The following is a 19,744-nucleotide window of genomic DNA, read 5'->3' as shown; positions in this document are numbered from 1 at the left end:
ATGGGGCTTAAGTAGTTGCAACATCCTCTGTCCTACCCCTCAGCCACATGCCAAATGATTTACTGAACTCAACGGTTCTAACTTTTCAAACTGGAGGATTTGTGTCTTTTCTCTTTCGTCTCATTTGCTCATTGAGTTCTTGTAACCCTAAAAAAACAAGCCTGGGTAAATTATAATGACAATTTGTTTACGGGAGGATAAAAATGATTCAAAAGTCTGTCACCCCACTGTATTAATTTAGTGAAAAGCCGTGTGCACTTGTTGTGGAGCCTGTCAGACACATCACCACTCATCCGTAAGGGCTCATTAATTCCACCGACTTACTGCGAGCTCCCGGTATTTGCTCACTTTCAGCGCACGCTTACCAGCAGCACTTCCGCGATTCACACCTTTATTTCTCATCAAAGCTGCTGAGTCACATGGCGGCCGTTGCACTGTGGGGCTGCAGTAAACACACTGAGTGAGTGGGGCTGCATCTTCCAGTATCTCGAACTAAATGGAGAGATTTCAGGGTTTATGATTTGTGATTTAAACAGCCCTGTACTGGCAGTGAAACGGACATCTGCTCTCAAATCGTGGCACCTACTGTTTCATGCTCGATGGCGGAAGCTGTGTTTACCGTCACACGCTAGTTTAAAGGACTCGGGCTCTTCCATCTGTGCCAGCGCCTGACATTTAGACTTAATGAGGAAGTAAAGCTGTGCCGCTACGAAACCCATCAGAAACCATGCTCGGCCTGAAAATGTCATTTGACTACATTGTTAAACAAACACAGGAGGTCGAGCTCTGCACATATCAGAGCATCTCCACATCTGATGCTGTGCTCGGCCTCGACCTGGACGTTGGTGGAAAACTCCTCGTCTCCTCTGCGGGGGAAGCTTGTTCAGAGGGAAGGTCTCCCACTCAGCTTGTCAAGTGGAGATTCAAATTGAGTCCCGGCGGTTGAGCCTGTCACACATCTGCAGCTGTCGAAGAATGTGCTGAGGAGGAGCTGCCTGAGTGACTATTCTAATTCTTGAGATAGTGGGTTATCTGGGAGATCTCTCGCTGCAAATGGGAGGTGCAGCGGCAGTGAATGGTTGGAGAGATATGGTTTACGTTGCGTGCAGTGTCTGTGTGTTTGTGTGTGTGTGTTTCTGTGTGTGTGTGTGTTTGTGTGTGTTGTAGGCATCAGCGTTTACTGCATGCCGGTGCAGGTTGAAGAATCATGTCTAAATCACGCAGAAAGCAGTGAGCCTGGAAACCAGAGCAATCAGCGAGCTCCCATTCAAAACAACATCATGGAGGTGGTCGGACTAATCACAACCATCCGCCACTTCCTGTTGATTCTGCAGTCAAGGCAGTGGGCTATGAAACAAACTGAAAGGGTTATTTTGTCACTTCATTGCAAGCTTCGTCTGTTCGCGACTGTTGATGCCGACCCTTTGAAAGCCGAAAAGTTCCAGACCCATTTGCAAATGGCAATTGGCGACGCCACACTGAGTGGGTTTAAGTTTATTCTCCAAAAAACTTCCAAAACGCTCTGTTTTTTGGAAATGAGCGTGTGAGAGAATTAAGGCAAATAGAGATTTAAAAGCCAACACTCTGCAACATCAAACAGAGACACAGACATCTGAAATCCTATTGGCAGAGCGAACCCGGGGTTCTGCAAGATACGAAAAACAGAAGTAAATAACAACATCTTCGCCACTCAGACATATGTAGCGTTTGGATAATGATCAACAAATCAAAGGGGCATCGTGACAGAACTAAACCGAGGAGCTGAACGTGTCTTTCATCCTCGTGTGTATGAAGCTGAAAACAAGCGGCTGCAAGGTTTGTGTTCGGCCAATTAAAGAAGCTCAGCCCTGATGGATCCTGAAAGAAGCTACTGGAAAGTACCGCCACCCAGGACAGGGACTGTTTGGTTCCACTAACTAAGATTGAGACACTTGATTTAGAACGTAGCTCCTGTTTGTAAACACAGGGGATGTTTCTTACTGAGAGCCCCTGTGGTGGAAATGGGCTGTAATTAAAAAACCCATTCACCAAAGGCTCCACCAGTTTGATGGCACAGCGCTGCACCATCGAAATGAAAGCTTGTAGCTCGGTAGAAACACGGACGTACACAGTGCAGGTTTCATTTATAAGGGATAATCATGGAGAAAATCTGCTTTTCAAATGTGTTGCACTAGAATTGCACAATACCTCAGTCAAGGCCCAACAGTCACCTTCCATTCAAACAAGCCTGAGTGCTAGAAAGCTAATTAGATTTCTCAGCTACACTCAACTCAGTTAACATTGTAAATTTTTCTATTTTGTATAGTTAGTTGTGTATTTTTAACTTAAGTGGAGTAAGAAGGAGTGTGTATTTTTTAAATCCGATCCCACATGTTTGGCCTGACCCATCCTTCCATCAAGTTCCGTGTTAATCCATCGAGAAATTTAGGCAAAAATCCTGTGAAAAAAACGAACAAACACACAACATAACCTCGTGGACCACAATCCTAAAGGCACACAAGACATTGTGATAGACAATTGTGAGAAGAAAACTCCACAGGGTTAATAATCTGTATGTACAGGCACCATCTGCTCTCACAGTATGAAAAACGTCATCAAAACCCACACGCTTTAACTAAAGGAGTTCTGAAATAACTATATGTCTCTCTGGATCAAAACAGCTTCTAATCCTTTAAACCTGACGACAGCATCCGCCGCCTCCAGCCCTCTAACCTGCACGAGGCCAGCTGAGCCTGAACAAACAGATCATTAACTAAAACTGCAAGCGATTTCCTTCCCGCGGTGCAAACAGGATAAACAAACTTGCGAAGAAATCCTGCCCGCTGCTTATCACACGGGCTTCAGCAATCTGAACACACACTGAACCCTGTGACACACACACACACACACACACACACATATGAAAGAGTTTCTGACATGGAGCGGGAGAGACAGATGCCAAATCGACGGCCGAGCGGCCACGTGTTTCGTTTGCTCCCCGCTATCTGCCTTCCATTAATGATAACACACCCAGAGCGACGAGCATGGATGTAACGGTGGCCAAGACGGCTCCGGTCGGCTAAACAGCCGGATTGGAGACGGGGGCTCCTCTTCCACTGATGTGCTATGTTTTAAAGAGGACGCAAAGAAGAAGAATGATAAGCCGCCCACGGAAAAATGCAACGACAACAAAGATAGGGAGGTGTGTGTGTTCTGTGTTTTTAGTCCTTTTCCTTGATTTGTAGGGAAAGTGAAACACGAGGAGATGATCAAATTATCAAAGGAACTCAGCTGCCGGTCCTTTGATGTGATTTCAAAACTAATTCCTGGTGCCACGATCACCACCATGACTCAGCACAATGCCGTCAGTATGTGTAAGCGTATGCAGTGTCAGTGGAGGGTGAAGCTGTTAAGATGTCGATGGCGGCCGTCAGTTCGAAAGCCTCTAAATGAGGAGAGAGAGAGAGAGAGAGAGAGAGAGAGAGAGAGAGAGAGAGAGAGAGAGAGAGAGAGAGACCGGTCAATAAAGCTGAATGACAATCTGGAGTCTCAATTGAGTCGTGTCCTGGCCTCCAACGAGATGAACTAGCTTAATAATGGCAGCATTCAGGATTAATGGGTACCGGCGGGCCGAGTCCAGTTTCTCAGTGGTCACACGCCCCTAAATCCGACCAGATGCAGTGAGTGGCGCCCCCTCTGGATGCCCACAGTCACACAAACAGGCCTCTTGCCACAAAAGGCAAGACGCTGGAAGAAATACTTTAACGGCTCTGGTGGAGAGATAACTCCTCTGTTGTTTTTTGAACTTCTCCACACTTCACTGTATCACAAAATTAGGATAGGCTCCCATTTACTGGTTCGCTAAATATATTCCAACATTGATTGTACCCTCAGGAGATGCATTTGGCCTGGAAAATGTTCGTTCATGCCCCAAAAAATAAAGTGTTTTCCCCCCTGAGGGATAACTCTGTGAAGTCAAGGAGACGATAAATAGAACTAGAAAGCATTAAAAACTTTAAGCATCACAACATTTTACTTCTTTTTCCAGATGTTAATTAAAGCTCACTGGATAACTGTGTGATATCAAACATCTATCTAACAACTTCCTGTCCATAGGTGAAAAACGAAAAGTTTTGTGTTGAGGGTCTGGAGGAGAGATTCCTCAGAGTGAAGACAACTTCAAGGAAGCTGAAGGAAGACTCATCCTTTTCATTAAAACACATAATACCCAAGTCATTTCCAGTGCAAAGCTTCTGCTCCACATAATGACAACCCTCTGTCACTGTGAGTGAAAGAATGCAAACACAGCGATCGCATGAAATTACCTCCGCCGAGGGGGTTATTACCTCGCTGTTTGTTTGTCTGTCTGGCAGCAAGAAGAAATAGGAGGATGCAGAATTGTTTTTTTCTTCACTTTCTGGTCTGGTTGTTATTTTATTTGACCTTTGCTGACGTGTGAACTCTCAAATCTATCTCAAGTTGAGAAAGAGCCTCGTGTTCTGTTCCGTTAATATGTCGCCGCCAACTTCGGTTCCGGGTTGCAAATTAAATGATTAATTAAGAGGTTCATCCATTCACCAGGGAGGTCGGTGGTTCGATCCCTGGCACCTCCAGTCATTCCAGAGCGCCCTTGGACAAGAGGCTGAAACCCAAATTGCCGCTGACAGCTGTGCCAAGAGTGTTTGGATGGTGTGTGATTGAGAAAGAGAGCTTCGCTTAGATCCAGGCCCTGTATGAATGTGTGTGTGAATGAGAGTTGTACTGTAAAGTGCTCTATCTTGATAAGTCATGCTAAGCTACGCTAACTTTTTGAAGTTTTTATCTCACGCGGGTCAGACGCGGTCACGACAACAGGAAAATGTCCGCCACATTCAGGCAAGCGGCGGCGTCTGCTTGGAGCATGCAGGAGGCAGGAGGCAGGAGGCAGGAAGCAGGAGGCAGGGGGCAGGACGCAGGGGGCAGGGGGCAGGAGGCAGGAGGCAGGGGGCAGGAGGCAGGGGGCAGGGGGCAGGAGGCAGGAGGTAGGAGGCAGGAAGCAGGAGGCAGGGGGCAGGAGGCAGGAGGCAGGGAGCAGGGGGCAGGGGGCAGGAGGCAGGAGGCAGGAGGCGGGGCAGGGGGCGGGGGGCGGGGGGCGGGAGGCAGGAGGCAGGAGGCAGGGGGCAGGGTGCAGGGGGCAGGGGGCAGGGGGCAGGAGGCAGGGGGCAGGAGGCAGGAGGCAGGGGGCAGGGGGCAGGGGGCAGGGGGCAGGAGGCAGGGGGCAGGGGGCAGGGGGCAGGAGGCAGGGGGCAGGGGGCAGGGGGCAGGGGATAGGAGGCAGGAGGCAGGAGGCAGGGGGCAGGGGGCAAGGGGCAGGGGGCAGGGGGCAGGAGGCAGGGGGCAGGAGGCAGGGGGCAGGGGGCAGGGGGCAGGAGGCAGGGGGCAGGGGGCAGGGGGCAGGAGGCAGGAGGCAGGACATGATGTTTGCAGCACACTGTCATCTACGTCGGCCCTTATCGCCAAAAGCTTGAATCTCGTTTCCAAGTTGGCGTCTCCTGTGGCGTCTTCTTCGTGTGTGACGTCTATTTTTCCTGCTGAGAAATTGACATTCTTTCAGTATTGCTGCTGTGTTTCTGCTGCATTCTCACATGGGCTCACTCGGACACCGTGGCGCAGGCGGGAGAAGCTCCGGAGAACGTCCCAAAGCAGAGTTCTCAAATACAGCCCCTAAGGAAAATTTCATGAAAGTGTCTTGAGCGCATGTATGAAAGCAGCTTTGAAAAAGAAATACAGCTTATTCCATCCCCATCAATCCCCCAAAAAGAGATACGCTGAACTACATCTTCAAAAGGTTCAGAACCAGTGGCTCGGAGGCTCCTTCACCATCTTTGAGGTCGAACAACAGAAGCTTCTTTTTTTGTTGCTTCCCCGACTTTGAGAAGAGATGTTAATATTTAAGGTGTATAGGAAGAGGCAGGGAGGCCACAGCAGGATTCTTCCTTCATTACTGCAGCGCGGCCAGACAGGGCTGGTGTTTGCTGTGAGCGGAGCGTCTCCTTCATCACATCGGGGCCCCAGCTTGCACATTTCCTCTACGGCTTCACCCCATCCTGCTATAGGGCGAGGCTTCGTGCTATATATATGACAACGAGAGGCGATGAAAAAGAAAATAGGACGCTCTAGAAAGGATCCTATGTTGATGTCGTGGGAAATTGATGAATAATTCTGCGTTGTGAATACCGAGTATTTCATTGCAAATACTCACCGGGTTGGAGTTGAAGACTGCGGATGAAAGCTGCGGTTACATTTTTTTTTTTCTTCCTTTGGCCGAGCTAAGTGCAGCTCACCCTGCCTTAACTATTGAAAATGAGTTCTCGCTCACAAAAGAAGGCCGCCCCGCCGCTCGGCCTCACCGGGCCCCGCCTCGCTCCACTGGCCCCTGGACTCGCCACTCAAAGCCTCCTTTTCCCATTTCCCGAGGCGGTCGAGAGCCAGCCGGCCTTATTGGAGTTTTTCAAAAAGCTCTAGCCTCAAACATTCATCCCCTCCGTCTCGACACGTTCTAGACAGCTTCCCCTTTTTCCTCTCTCTGCCTCGCTTCATCTTCATTTCTCGCTCCCCACCCCCCGGATTCCCTCGTTTTCTCTCTCTTTTTCGCAAAAACTTCTTTCCGGTCCCCTGCTCCCCCCCTCCCTGCCCCCTGTTCTCACTCTTTCCCTTAATCCTTCAACTCATCCCCAGAGCTCACTCCAGTGGTTCGGTCTGGCCCAGCTCCTTTCAAACCGCCCTCTCATTCAATCAACAATGCCGGTTTCAGCCGTATTAAATTCTCCTCCTTCCTTCTTTCACGTTGGAACAAAGTCCCTTGAGTGTCCGGCTCATCTACTTAGATTTAATTTAGCTGTTCACAAAAACGATACGATACAAACTCTGCTTTCTGACTCTTGTTGAATAAAAGAGCCGAGACTCAGGGTGACCTCAATTCCCTTTTTTCTTTATCATTTTTTATTCTGCCGGCAGTTTGTCCCACATTGAGGTTGTGGTCAGAGGCTCTCTGCAGTGCCCCCCCCCCCAAAACATAATTACAAACCTCAATCGACGGCAGATGAGGTGCGTTAGACAGATGATGTTTCAATTCACATTCAGTCCCACTGTATCCATCACTCCGCATCACTCCAATCCAATCCGGTATCGATCACACGGGGCGTCTCTCCTCCGATCGCAGCGTAATTACCACAAAACTTTGAAAGTGACGAGAGGTAGAAGTGAGTCACGGAGCCGTGGAACATACAAACAAAAAAAGTCTCGCCAAATGAGACAGGCTCTGTCCCAGAAGAACTGCTTAGGCGTGCATTTCTATATCATTAGTGGGGAATGTGTCCAAATTCCGTGCAGAGGCATGTCATTTCCCTTTTGCCTGGGGAGATGAGCACATCTGTGGGGAGGGGGGGGGGCGAGGGGAACGCCACAGCATCTGTGTTCTCGTGGATGCATGTCCGCAAAAAAACAAATACAGCCCCACTTCAAAAAACCCAAATGAATCCCCCGCACGAGAGGGAGAGGAATCGGGGACGGCGTGTTGTAAGATAAATTGGGACGATAATTCAGTGGCAAATTAGCTTAATGCAAGTGTGATTCAAAGCTTTGTGGCTGATTTGGATCCTTTTTTCTCTATCAGTGGTATTACACTGAGAGGAGTGGTTGCCATGGTTGCTTTTCAGCCTGGTGTATTACTGTCTCCTCGGGGGGGAACAGTCTTTTGCTGCCGTCGCCCGGTCGCTGAGACGAGCCAGCGCTTATTGGACAGAAGAGATTCAGACCCCGAATGGCCTCCATTGGTTTCTATCCTGCCAATCGTTAGTATTCTTTCATTAGCGCTTGTATTTTTGCTCTTCATTTTCACCATTAGTGATAATCATTCCTGCATTACATTATTTACACACCCTCAATTTATCTCTTTATCATGTGGTAAAAGTATGGATGGGCAATAACGACAGTTTATACAAGATCTGGGGCCAAATGACCCAGTTAATAATCTAACATAGTGTAGTGGAGCTTTCAGGGGATATTTACAAAAGTAAATACTGACACACAATCACAAGTAATGCATTGTTTTATAGACAAATTCAGATTAATGGCGTGGGAAAAACCAGCCACTGTTACTGCAGAGACGTGTCACTTATAAACCTGCACAATAACTCTGCTGAGTGCGAGTGCTTCAGCCTGAGATCGTGGATTTGTTGGAATATAGTCGTCAAAATGTCATTGAGGCAAAGTCTATATGAAAACCCGACCGAGGGGGATTTGTTTTGGGGGGGGCCGATGCCGATGTTAGGGAGTAAAGAATCCTAAAAACCCCTGAATCGGCCAATGTGTGAAAATGACAATGATTCCCTTCATCTTGTCAACCATGATCAATCAAAGCCTCAGAAATAGCCCAGGAGAAAACGCTGTGCCTCTCCTCACTTGGCTGCAGCTCATTTCCAGTTCCCAAAATACCAAAGCGGTGACACACGAGAAACAGAAATCTGCTTGTGCTGCACAAACATTTGACTCCTCGGAATAACTCTCCTCCCGAGCTTGTTATTATCAAAACCTTGTTACCACCGATGATGTCATCACCTTGTTCATCTGAAGCCGATCCGTCGCCATTATCACCCGACGGCTCATCATCATCATCTGCATCAGCCTCATCGCGGCAGCCGCCATCATCATTATCATCATCATTATAAGTGTCGTTACTCCCGCTGTAGCTTCAGTATTATTACCTTGTCATCATCATCAAAATATTAATATCCTCACTGCCTTCATCGCCACCGTCGCTTGGCGACCAAGGAACTGACCAATTTTAGGAAATGACTGTGCACTACACGGAGCGGCAGCGGCGGCACAGGAGGTGGAGCGGGCCGAACACCGGTTGAAAGGTTGGTGGTTTGATCGCAGGCCCCTCCAGGCCATGTGTGTCCCAGATGTCATGTGGTTTGAAAGCTCTTTGAGTGGCCGTTAAAAGTGCTGTATAAATGCAGACCGTTTACCATTTACATTTAGAGTGGAGGAACAGGGCTCTGCTCTTTAAGGGAGCAGCAACAAGGACTCGGTTTGGAGAAAGTCCCCCAATAAAAACATGTGTGAGCATCGAACCGTGGACCGGCAGCAGCAACCAGCCTTTCCCCCAGCTTGGTATAATGGCCGAGCTGCACACCAGCAGTAAATAAGCTCAGGAGTGCAGGAGTTTCCCAAAAGGGACTGTGACGAATACACATAAATAATAAAGTGGAAAATGAATCTGCAACTATTCTGACAATCCATCTATCTTTAGGTGTTTTTTGATAGATTAATAATCATAAAAGTAATAGTCGCAGAGCTAATCTGATGAAAACGTCCACATTATTAGGACAAGAGAGCAGAATTAACCTTTAAAAAAACGAACTTTCAGGTTCAGTTCACACAAACAACAACAAAACAACAACCAGTCATGTAACCCAGGAGAAAGTTTGGCCATTTTCTGCCTCTGATATCTGTTGAGTGACGCAAGGACACGAGACGGCTGCTTTTGAAAGTCGTTCTTCAGAGCTGTGAGCTTCACAACACAAAGACGTGTATTGAGTTGGAGGCCGACATCTCAGAGAAGGACGTGTCCCTCGAGACACAAAACCAAAACTTTCATTCATTTTCAACAAGAAGTTTTACACTGTTCAGGAATGTGTTCATGTGTGTAGTTTGACTTTGACACTAAAACCTTTCAAAACAACAAGCCACAAATGCATTGATACTCATTTTATTTCAGTTGACGAACATTTGGAAAAGAAAGTACAATTTATAATTTTCTTTTTAATATTGGTAAAAGAAGAACAGGCTATTATTATGTCTACCGTTATAGTTTTGTTTCCGATACAATGACTGTATGATAACAGAAGCCATCTTTAGAATTTACATTTGGGAAAATGCACAATTGTTTATTTTTACAAATTTTTTACAAATTTTATTTCCTATACAATTGCATAACAAATATTTCACAAATTAACAAATGATAATTAAAGATTTAATAAACAATGTCATCAACTGTGAATTAAGATGTGAAATTTCTTTTGAATATGAATTTCACCATTAACCAGAAGCTGCCTTTGCTCATGGTTGCTTGATAGTATTCTTGATCCAGTCAAAGTATGGCTTATAACAGAGGTCCATTGCTTTAGCTGATGAATAAAAGGCATATTCACTATGACCCTTTACATGTACACCGTAAATCCTGTCCTTGTACACCACTCCTCCACCAGAGTCACCCTGTGAGAGACATACGTGTGTTTTTTGCAGTTTTTTGCTGTAATCATTAACATTTCTATTTTTAACAGACAATTGAAACTTGCTATAGCTGAAGAAATTAAACAAAGTCAGAAGCCATGTACTCACGCGACCTGTATCCATCGAAGGTGCTCTGTAACAGATCCAGTGCTCATGTCTTTGAACTTGACAGTCGACGATGTTCATATCAGCACATTGCAGAGTGTCTGAAGAACTACGCACTGAGGAGAAGACATTTTTTCAGTGAACTCACCACTGGAAGATTATTATATTTTTTGATACTTTAATAAACTACATTTGAACCTAAGAGAGTTTTTTTTGTATAAATAAGCAACACTATATGATGACAGAGAAAAAACCTGACTGATTTAAATATTTGTCTCTTAAAAAAACAAGAACAAATAATATTAAAATAATCCAATAACATGAAACTCACGTTTTTCATTATTTGGGCCAAGCTTTGTGCGACCATGACCTGCCACCTGAACCACGGCACCTCTGTTAGAAACAAACATTTTAATTAACATATAGTTTGAAACTTTTTTTATTTTCAAATGTTTACTGGAAGGATGAGAACTCACATCTTAGGAGGATGTTGACAGTCGGGAAGTTGTACAGGTTTGTTACCTACTGCTTTAGGCAGCTTCAGCAACATGAGGTCGTGTTGCTTGCCGTCGTTGAAGATCTCAGCTGGGTCTTTGATCGCCACTTTATTAGGAAAAGCAGGATGCACGCCTATATATGCAGTGAACCTCCTACAGGTAAAAGTTTAAACATCACAGTCAACATATCATATTTTAATACTGTTGGTTATTAATCATAGTTTCACATCAAACCATTAATGACCAGTGCATCAGAGCATTAAAGTAAAAGTTGAATCACTTTCTCACCCTCCTGGCTTAAAGCAGTGAGCTGCAGTCAGAATCCACTGGTCACTGATCAGAGTGCCGCCACAAAGGTACCGTTTTTGGTCGGTGCCAGTGATTGACACCTTGACATGGTACAGACGCTCCTTTGGTCCACACTCTTTACCTCCGAAGATTCTCTTCTCCAGATCAACCACTGTGCTCACTGTCACACCTGAATGAGACAGAGAACAACACAGTATCAAAGTATCTGACAAAAAGAAAAAGAAGCAGCAGCAGTATTTCTTGGTCAGACCCAGTCATGTCACAAAATCCTTCACTTTCACAACTTGATAAAAGACAGAAATGTGATGCATTGCTTTACTGAAACAGGTTGAAACTAGAACACAGAGAGAATTGCTGCCTACTCACCAAGCCACATGGCAAAGAGAAGAGTTGTGAGACGAGCCATCGCTTCACCGTCTCAGTGACTGTCCTCCAGATGCAACAGTTGTGTCTTTTTAAATCTGTCCACGATGTCCCGTCGGCCTCTAAGGCACCAATCACATTGTGAAGATTTACTCATGCATCCCTATTGGCTAAAGTAATCTGCACACCTATGCTAATTGTTGTCTTTATCAGTTGTTGTTGTCCCATTGCAATGAATCGCCAGCAGTGGTTAATAATGTTGAAAAAATGTTAGTTCCTCAAACAAGTTGACAGTTAGTTCTTACAGTTTGGTTTGTGTCTCAATGGACAACACAAAAATGACCTCCCTCATTACAGCTTTACTCTGATGACTTCAAACAGGGATTGTCTTAGGATAGAATATGATCAATATTGATAGCATATTGATAGATATTGGTCAATTGAAGAAAGAGATTTCAGTGGAAGGACGACAAAAGAGAAACAGCCAGTCACCAATACAGCAGAAGTAAGAAGGAGAAGTGTCTTTACCGGTCAATTCTACACACAGTCTAATGTGTTCATAAGGAGGATTAGACCCTGACAAAATGACAGATGAGAGTTATTTGACTTTACATGAATCTGCTCTGTGGTGCATCTTGGTGGTCTCAGTCTTGCAGTAAACGTGCTCCTGTGTTTGACCAGCACGTCATGGAGAGGCTGGGAGACATTGTCCAGAATGGGGGCATCCACCTGCAGCTCTGTGGTACTTCTCGCCCAGTAGAGCTGGCCTGATGGTGTTGAAAGCACTGGAGAAGTCAAAAAACATGACCCCCATAGTGCTAGCCGGCTTGTCCAGGTGATCGTGGACTAGATTGGGCAGGTAGATGATGGCGTCCTCAACTCCTAGCCGGGAATGGTAGGCGAACTGGAGGGGATCCAATTGTGGCCTGACTATGGGCCTGGGTTTGCTCGAGGACAAGTCTCTCCAGGGTCTTCATGATGTGGGACATCAGTTCCCCCGGCCTGTAGTCCTTGGAGCCACAGGGACGCGGTGTCTCCGGCACAGGAACGAGGCAGGACGTCTTCCAGAGCTCAGGGACCCTCTGAAGACTCAGGCTCATGTTGAAGACACGGTGAAGCACTCCACAGAGATGGGGGGCACAGGCTTTGAGCACCTTGGGGCTGACACCATCGGGGTCCACAGCCTTGCGTGAGTGGAGTTTCCTAAGCTGACTTCTAACATGGTGTGGTGTGATGGACACTTAAGAGGATGCAGGCTGGGGTGGAAGGGGGTTGGAGTCGTCAGGAAGAAGGCTGTTAGCAGATTCACACTCATAGCGGTTGATTAGAGAATGTTACCTTTTTCTTATATAATCTAATATTGATTTACTTACTATATACAATTATCCATATTTAGCCTCTTGACAAATTCTGTACTTCCTGATTATCTTTAAAAACACAGCTTGTAATGTTTTGACCATTTTTCTGACTTGCAGATTGAAGAAAGAGATTTCAGTGGAAGGACGACCAAAGAGAAACAGCCAGTCACCAATATAGCAGAAGTAAGAAGGAGAAGTGTCTTTACAGGTCAATTCTACACACATGTCCGCAGTCTAATGTGTTCATAAGGATGACTATACACTGACAAAATTGAATATGAGAATTATTTGACTTAACATGAATCTTTTCAATTACTTACGAATCCCTAAAGTTTTTTCTGTGAGGGAAACGGATTCAAACTAAAGCTGAGCCTTCGGTCCGTCCCTTGTCATCCACTTATCCTGGCTTAGGTTGAACCGGTAGACAACCAACATGTTTTGCTATCTCATTAATGCACCCTAAATATAAAATGTGCATGTCTTTACAATTTACCTCCGCCCAGGTTTTGATTGGTCAACCGTGCCATGGTCTTTTGCAGCCTAAAGATACCAATGCTCCGATAATGAGTGTGATCAAAACCACTACGAGTTGGCCTGAAGATATCAAGACTGGGTCCGTTATTACTCCCGTAAACCATTAACTTTACCATGTTCATCATAATGTGCTCATCAAACCATTTGTTTTGTATTCTCCTGGTCCTCGAGCTCTTCATAATCATCATCATCACCATTATCGTTGTCCTCGACCATAGTCATCATCATCAACCACCCCGGTATTGCTTTTGACAGAAGGTGCTGAAGAAAAAAAAAAAAATGGAATGATTTTTCTTTCTTGCACCATGTAACAAGGATAGTGGTGGAAATGTCAAGGTAAACAGCCGGCGGGAGGAAGAGAAGAAAACAAACAGGGGTGATAGCGAGTTTGATCTGCTATTTATGAGGAAGTGGAAAAACAAAGCTGCACTATGAAATCGATAGCTTCCTAAATCACATAAGAGATGGTGAGCAGAGGCTCCTGGGCAGCCCTCCAGCTCCGGGACTCGGGTTTATGGATCCTCCGTCGCACATACGCACGGACACACACACACACATACACACAAACACACAAACACACAAACACACAGACAGAAATATACAGTATATGCAGACAAAAGATGAGCACACACACGACCTTCAAATCCTGGAGAGACGCATATCTTCATGCACTGTATCTCTCCAGTAAACCCACACCCACACGAAAACCGAGGATGCACACTTTCTTTCTCACAACCACACACAGGCACAAAAACTTATACACGCACACACACCACACACACACACGCAGTAATCCCCCTTCCTGTCACATTTGCACACACACATTGACATCCACAGCGACAATCCCTAAACAGAATCCCAGAAGCACGTCTCTCTCTCTCTCTCTCTCTCTCTCTCTCTCTCTCTCTCTCTCTCTCTCTCTCTCACACACACACACACGCTCAACTCCACTTTCCCACAGAAGATCATGAATAAACAACCTCTCACTCTCTATCATTTCCTCTGTCACACACCCGCAGTCACACAGCTACACTCGCTTTCACACACACACACACACACACACCCAAACGTAAATACTCACCCACACAAAATCATGAGTGCACACATGAGTGCTCACACACTCACACTCACACCATCATAAACACCACTCCAACTCGCACACAAACACGAAACCCTGCTGAGATTGAGTCAATTCAGTCAACACAAAAAAAGGAAAAAATCCAATTTCACCTGGAAAGTGTATCACACTCATATTTTAGGTGCCGTGTGTGGAAATAGGACACGGTGAAGCTGCTGTAAATACACACAGCAAAGTGCAGCAGAGATATACCGAGCAAATACAAATGATGCTCTCAACTTGTGATTGTAAGTTGTGTACTGTTTACTCGTTTGCCAGTTATAAATAGCTCAGCGGTATTTGTCCCCTAAAAAACTTTTTCCCGCTTTGACGCTGCTTCAGAGTTTCGTGGGAGACTGAACGCAAAGTTTAAGAAATACACCAACATGTCAACCTGTTCCTTTGTCTGAAGTGTGTTTCACTGAAGCTGCTCTCGGACTCCACGGGGGGTCTCCTCTTGTTTATGCCGTTCGAGTTCACCGGCGCCGCTCACTCAGCGTTTCAGCGACCAGAGTCACGGAGCGGTTAAAGAGAACGCCATGGTCAGCTAAGTTCAGCGCCTCCGCCGAGGGGAAAACACTTGATTCCTCTCCGCAGCCTCATCTGCATGGATTATCAGGATGAGGGGTCGACGCGCCACCGAGCACATGCTTCCACACTCCCTCAGCGGGGGGGTGAATACAGCCACAGAGCTTGTTACGTCCCAGAGAGACGGCAGCAGAGCGACTGGTTAGAGAAGGAGAGAGGAAGGAACTGAGGCAGAGGGACAAAATAAGAAGCGAGGGGGAGTGACAAAGAGAAAACTAGAATTAGAAAAGAAAGAAAAGAATACTTGATTTTACAGGGAAATGTCGTTCTACACAAAAACAAATTAGACTCATAAGGGGTCACCATGACCTTTAACCGGTGAAATCTAATCAGTTAATTGAGTAAGTGTGATGGCTGATACAAATCTGAATAGATTCCCTCGAGGTAGACTAGAGATGTCATGTTCAACAGAAAAAGAATATGTTTTGTGAGGTCCCCATTCCCTTGACCTTTGACCTTTGACCACTCAAATCTAATCACTTCATCCTTGAGTCAAATTGAACACTTAAACCAACTTTGAAGAAATCCCTTGGAGGTGCTCTTGAGATAATGTGTTCATAAGGCAAAAACCCCGGGTTTGGGAGGTAACAGTGACCTTCACGTATAATGTTTGACCTCCGAATTCTTTTCACTTTGTCTTTGAGTTCGAGTGAATGTCTCACCAAATGAGAAGACAAATCCTTAAAGGTGTTCTTGAGATATCATGCTCACAAGAATGGGACGGACGAATGGACGGACGGACAACCTGGAAAACATAAAACCTGGGACCACCGGCTGTCGCTGGTGCGGAGGCATAACGATGGAAGGAAAGAGAAAGAAGGAAGGAAGGAGAGTCACAATGAAGTGAATAAACAAATGCGGAGGCGAGGTGTTTGTGGAGCTGAGGAGATGCTGAGGAGAGAGAGCCAGGAGCTGAGCCTGCATCCTGCACATTATACAGTATACTGTCATGTTTGTGTGAGGGCCCCCTGATAAAAGTGCAACTGTGAATAGGGAAGGGGGGGATGATGATAGTGAGAGAGACAGAGAGGGAGAGAGAGAGAGAGAGAGTTGTTTTCTCCTGGGCAGGAGGCAGGATGTGAATACGTAATCAATAGCCATCAGGACTCAGGAGGATTTACTGTCTTGTGCTGCAGGACTCGAAACACCCCAAGGCGAGTCGAGAGCTCAGACCAGAGCAATGGAGCACGAACTCCATGGAGCAGGGATGTGATACAAGCAGGGAGGCGGGTCCACAGAGGACGGAGAGGACGATCAACATCATCTGTCAGACGGGTTGTTCCAGGACACAAACAGCTTGGACTGCAGCCACGTGTCTTCTGTCTTCTTCAATGAATCATCAGAAATGTCTACTGATAACAATTAAGTTTTGTAGGATGAAGCTAATGATTACTAAGTAGACTTAGTCGTAGTTTAAATAAATAGTTCCACACAGCCCCCCCACCCAAGTATTCTGCGACAAAAACAGACCCTTGAAGAACTTATCTTTGGTGCAACAGCAAATAGAGTAATGAGGGGGGGATGGATCCAAAAGGTTCTTCGAGTCAGGTGTGTTTGTTTGTGTTTATGCATCCGCCCGGCTACGCGGTGCACGGCGACCCGATTGGCTGCAGCCCCCCCTCGGGAGCCTCAAAGCATAAGATAAGAAAAGGTGTATAAATAATGCATGGTCGGGACCGGGTGTGATCACTAACCTGATAGCCAAACACTGCAGGGATTAATCAGTGGGTGGGTTGTCAGACAGCCTGGAGGCATGGACCACAACGAAAAGTTGATCAGAATTTAAATGAATGAGATGATTCCATCGTATGGAGGAGGAGGAAAGAGAAAAGTGCATTTAAATAAAAATGAAACGGAAAAGTTTGACACATTTTCTTATAAGTAGTTAAAAGCGGTGCACGCACGCACACACACTAACATACCCATACCCACACACATACACACACACACACACACACACACACACACATGCTCATATTTATATGTCATCTAATTAGCAGAAGTCGCTTCATGGAAACGTCTCCACACGAGTCAAACCCAGGTGTAAATAAAAACGTGCTGCTAAACTCATGTGGTGCACGAGCGCACGTAATCAGGACGCCATCATGATGTTAGTTACACTTGTGCTATTCTGGCTGAGACCAATCACAATGTCTGTTATGGGGAAGGTCAATTTAAATCAACTCATATACTCATATGATCAATTATCCATACATTCATTGAAGTATTAGTGTCACTGAAAGGCAAAACATTGTATATCCCATAACTTCATGAGGGTAAAGTTGTAATAAATACTTTATTCTATATTTTGTCTTTAATCTGGTAATATTAGGATTTTATTCTCTTTCAATTACAATTTACTTCTTGTAATAGGACTATTTCTCACCTTGATTTTCTCAATAAAAATCATTGATTTACATCTTTATTTTTGTAGTATCGTGTTTTTTCTCATGAAAACTTTATCATTGTAACGTTTCAACTTACAATTTTGACTTTTTAAAAATATTTTATAATGATGGAGGACACCATAACACAGGGGTGTCCAAACTTTTTATCCTGAGGGCCACATACAGAAAAAAATTTGAAGGTCTGGGCCACTCACGCAGCCACGCCCCCCAGCCCTGGAGAGGACTGTTGACAGTGCGCCTCAATCGCGTAGCTTAGGGCGGGGGTGGCGCAAAACTGAGAAGTACAATACAGTGGGCCATAGTCCATTACATTACAATTAATTTAGCTGACGCTTTTATCCAAAGCAATTTGCAATCAGTGTGGGGTAAAGTGAGAGATGTAGCACAAGTTAAGTTTAGTCTTAACCATATTTTAGTGTAATATTACATTAAATATGTTTTATTTTTAATGCCTTAAACATTGTAGAAAAAGCCATCATGCAAAGAAACTACACCAGGAAGACAACCTGGGGCCAAACACCCCTCGCAGAGATGGAGAGTGCAGCCGCTGAGGTCATGCAAGGACAGAAGTCCTTAAGAAAAGCTGGAAGGGATAGACATATTGATAAGACAACCCTCAAAAGATTCATAAAGAAAAAAGAGAAAGGGAAAGTAAAATCAGTAGCCTGGGGTGCAGTAGCTGAGGTAAAGAGAATATTCACAGATGAGATGGAGGAGGAGCCAAACACCTGAAACAACTAGCTGACCAGTTCCATGGACTTGCTCCAGTTAAGTGCTGTGAACTGGCATTTGAATACGCAGAGAAAAACAATATCCCTGTCCCTGCCAATTGGACAGAGAAACAATGCGCAGGCAAGCTAGGGTGTGCAAGAGATCACATGAATCATAATAATTAATAAATGTGCTTAGTTGACCTATTACAACATGTGTTGTTATGGTAGTTTTAAAGTGTAAAAGGTAAGTGGATCACTTTACCCCCTTGATTTCTCTGGTCTGTCTCACTTTACCCCTAAGCTGGGGCAAAGGGAGACACAAGACCACTTTTTTACAAACAATCATTCTGATCATTTCCATTGCTAGGAAACATCCTGAATTAATAGGAAATGTGTACATTTGACTGATATATGATTTTAGCTCGCCTAATTTTTTTTGAGGCGGGCCAATTTAAAATGGATGGCGGGCTGCAGATGGCCCGCGGGCCGTTGTTTGGACACCCCTGCCATAACACCTCTGATCATACTGTGTTTATGTGTAGTCTTTGATGTATGAGAATAAACAGAAGTGTCTGGAAACAACACATAAACAGATGACACACGTTGGTCTTGTGTAGTTGTTCAAATTTAATGAGTCGGATCTTGGAGGAACATAATTCATCAAACCTGAGTTGCCTGGAGACGTGAACATTCACAAGTCACACACACAGGAATCTTTACCTCCTCTTACATCCATCACATATTCTGCTTCACATTCCATTCATGCAACACCATCCTGAGAACAGCTCCAATTACCCAGAATCCACCTGCAACACGGATTCAATGTAAGTGTGAGACCTTTAAAGGTAAAAGATCCTCGTTACTGCCATTAGAGCCCCGGGGACACAAATCTGTGCAAACGAATGTGTCATTACAGAGAAAACACACAAAGTGGGATTGTGATGTTTTAGGGCAGAAAGTATTTTTTAACTGTGACTCCAGATTTCATCATCATCATGAAGGCAAAGCTTTCATTCTGAGTTTTAGGGTCAAACACAAGAAAAAAAGGAGAGAAGATTTTGTATTATTTTAAAAAGTCAAAATATCTAGAATAACATCAGTGGATAAATATCTTTTTAATTTGCACTTTTTGAACTAATTCAGATATGATTTTTTTTTTTTTGTGTGGATAATTGAAATTGTTCTTTCACAGGGATTTGTTTCTCCTCCAGTGCATAAACACAGACACACAGACACATGCAGGGACACACCAACACATCATAGATCTGACAGACCAGAGGAGTCGACTTGAATCTGGACAGTTTGACTTTATTCATCGAATGCAAAACTTCACAAAACTTCCTCTGATTTATTTCAACTTTATTCTCATTATTCTCAAAGTGCAAACAATTTAAATAAATATTCCCCCTCACAATATTTTTATGTTTGACTTTAACTGAACCTTTTTGTCTTCTGTGTTAAATAACAGAAACTGCAGAAGAAGAGGAAACCTGTT

General features: G+C 44.9%; 1 protein-coding gene across 1 annotated transcript; it reads right to left on the bottom strand.

The window, feature by feature from the left end:
* Nucleotides 1–9,717: 9,717 nt before the first annotated feature.
* Nucleotides 9,718–11,919, bottom strand: LOC128460174 (venom plasminogen activator LV-PA). Its single transcript, XM_053445241.1, has 6 exons — nucleotides 11,535–11,919; nucleotides 11,148–11,337; nucleotides 10,839–11,012; nucleotides 10,694–10,755; nucleotides 10,366–10,478; nucleotides 9,718–10,239 (listed from the first exon to the last, which is right to left on the bottom strand). The coding sequence occupies exons 1-6, from the start codon at nucleotides 11,572–11,574 to the stop codon at nucleotides 10,084–10,086; spliced, it is 735 nt and encodes a 244-aa protein (XP_053301216.1). The 5' UTR covers nucleotides 11,575–11,919; the 3' UTR covers nucleotides 9,718–10,083.
* Between the last annotated feature and the right edge of the window lie 7,825 nt (nucleotides 11,920–19,744).

The sequence above is a fragment of the Pleuronectes platessa genome, chromosome 17 (assembly GCF_947347685.1).
Source record: "Pleuronectes platessa chromosome 17, fPlePla1.1, whole genome shotgun sequence".
Lineage (NCBI taxonomy): Eukaryota > Metazoa > Chordata > Actinopteri > Pleuronectiformes > Pleuronectidae > Pleuronectes > Pleuronectes platessa.
This window is presented reverse-complemented; position numbering and strand designations above follow the sequence as displayed.

Excerpts from the sequence above, each read along its gene's own strand:
- LOC128460174 (XM_053445241.1), bottom strand. The coding sequence starts at position 11,574 with ATGGCTCGTCTCACAACTCTTCTCTTTGCCATGTGGCTTG. Across the intron at positions 10,756-10,838 it reads TGTCAACATCCTCCTAAGAT|AGGTGCCGTGGTTCAGGTGG; the intron begins GTGAGTTCTCAT and ends TGTTTCTAACAG. Across the intron at positions 10,479-10,693 it reads TGGCCCAAATAATGAAAAAC|TGCGTAGTTCTTCAGACACT; the intron begins GTGAGTTTCATG and ends TCTTCTCCTCAG.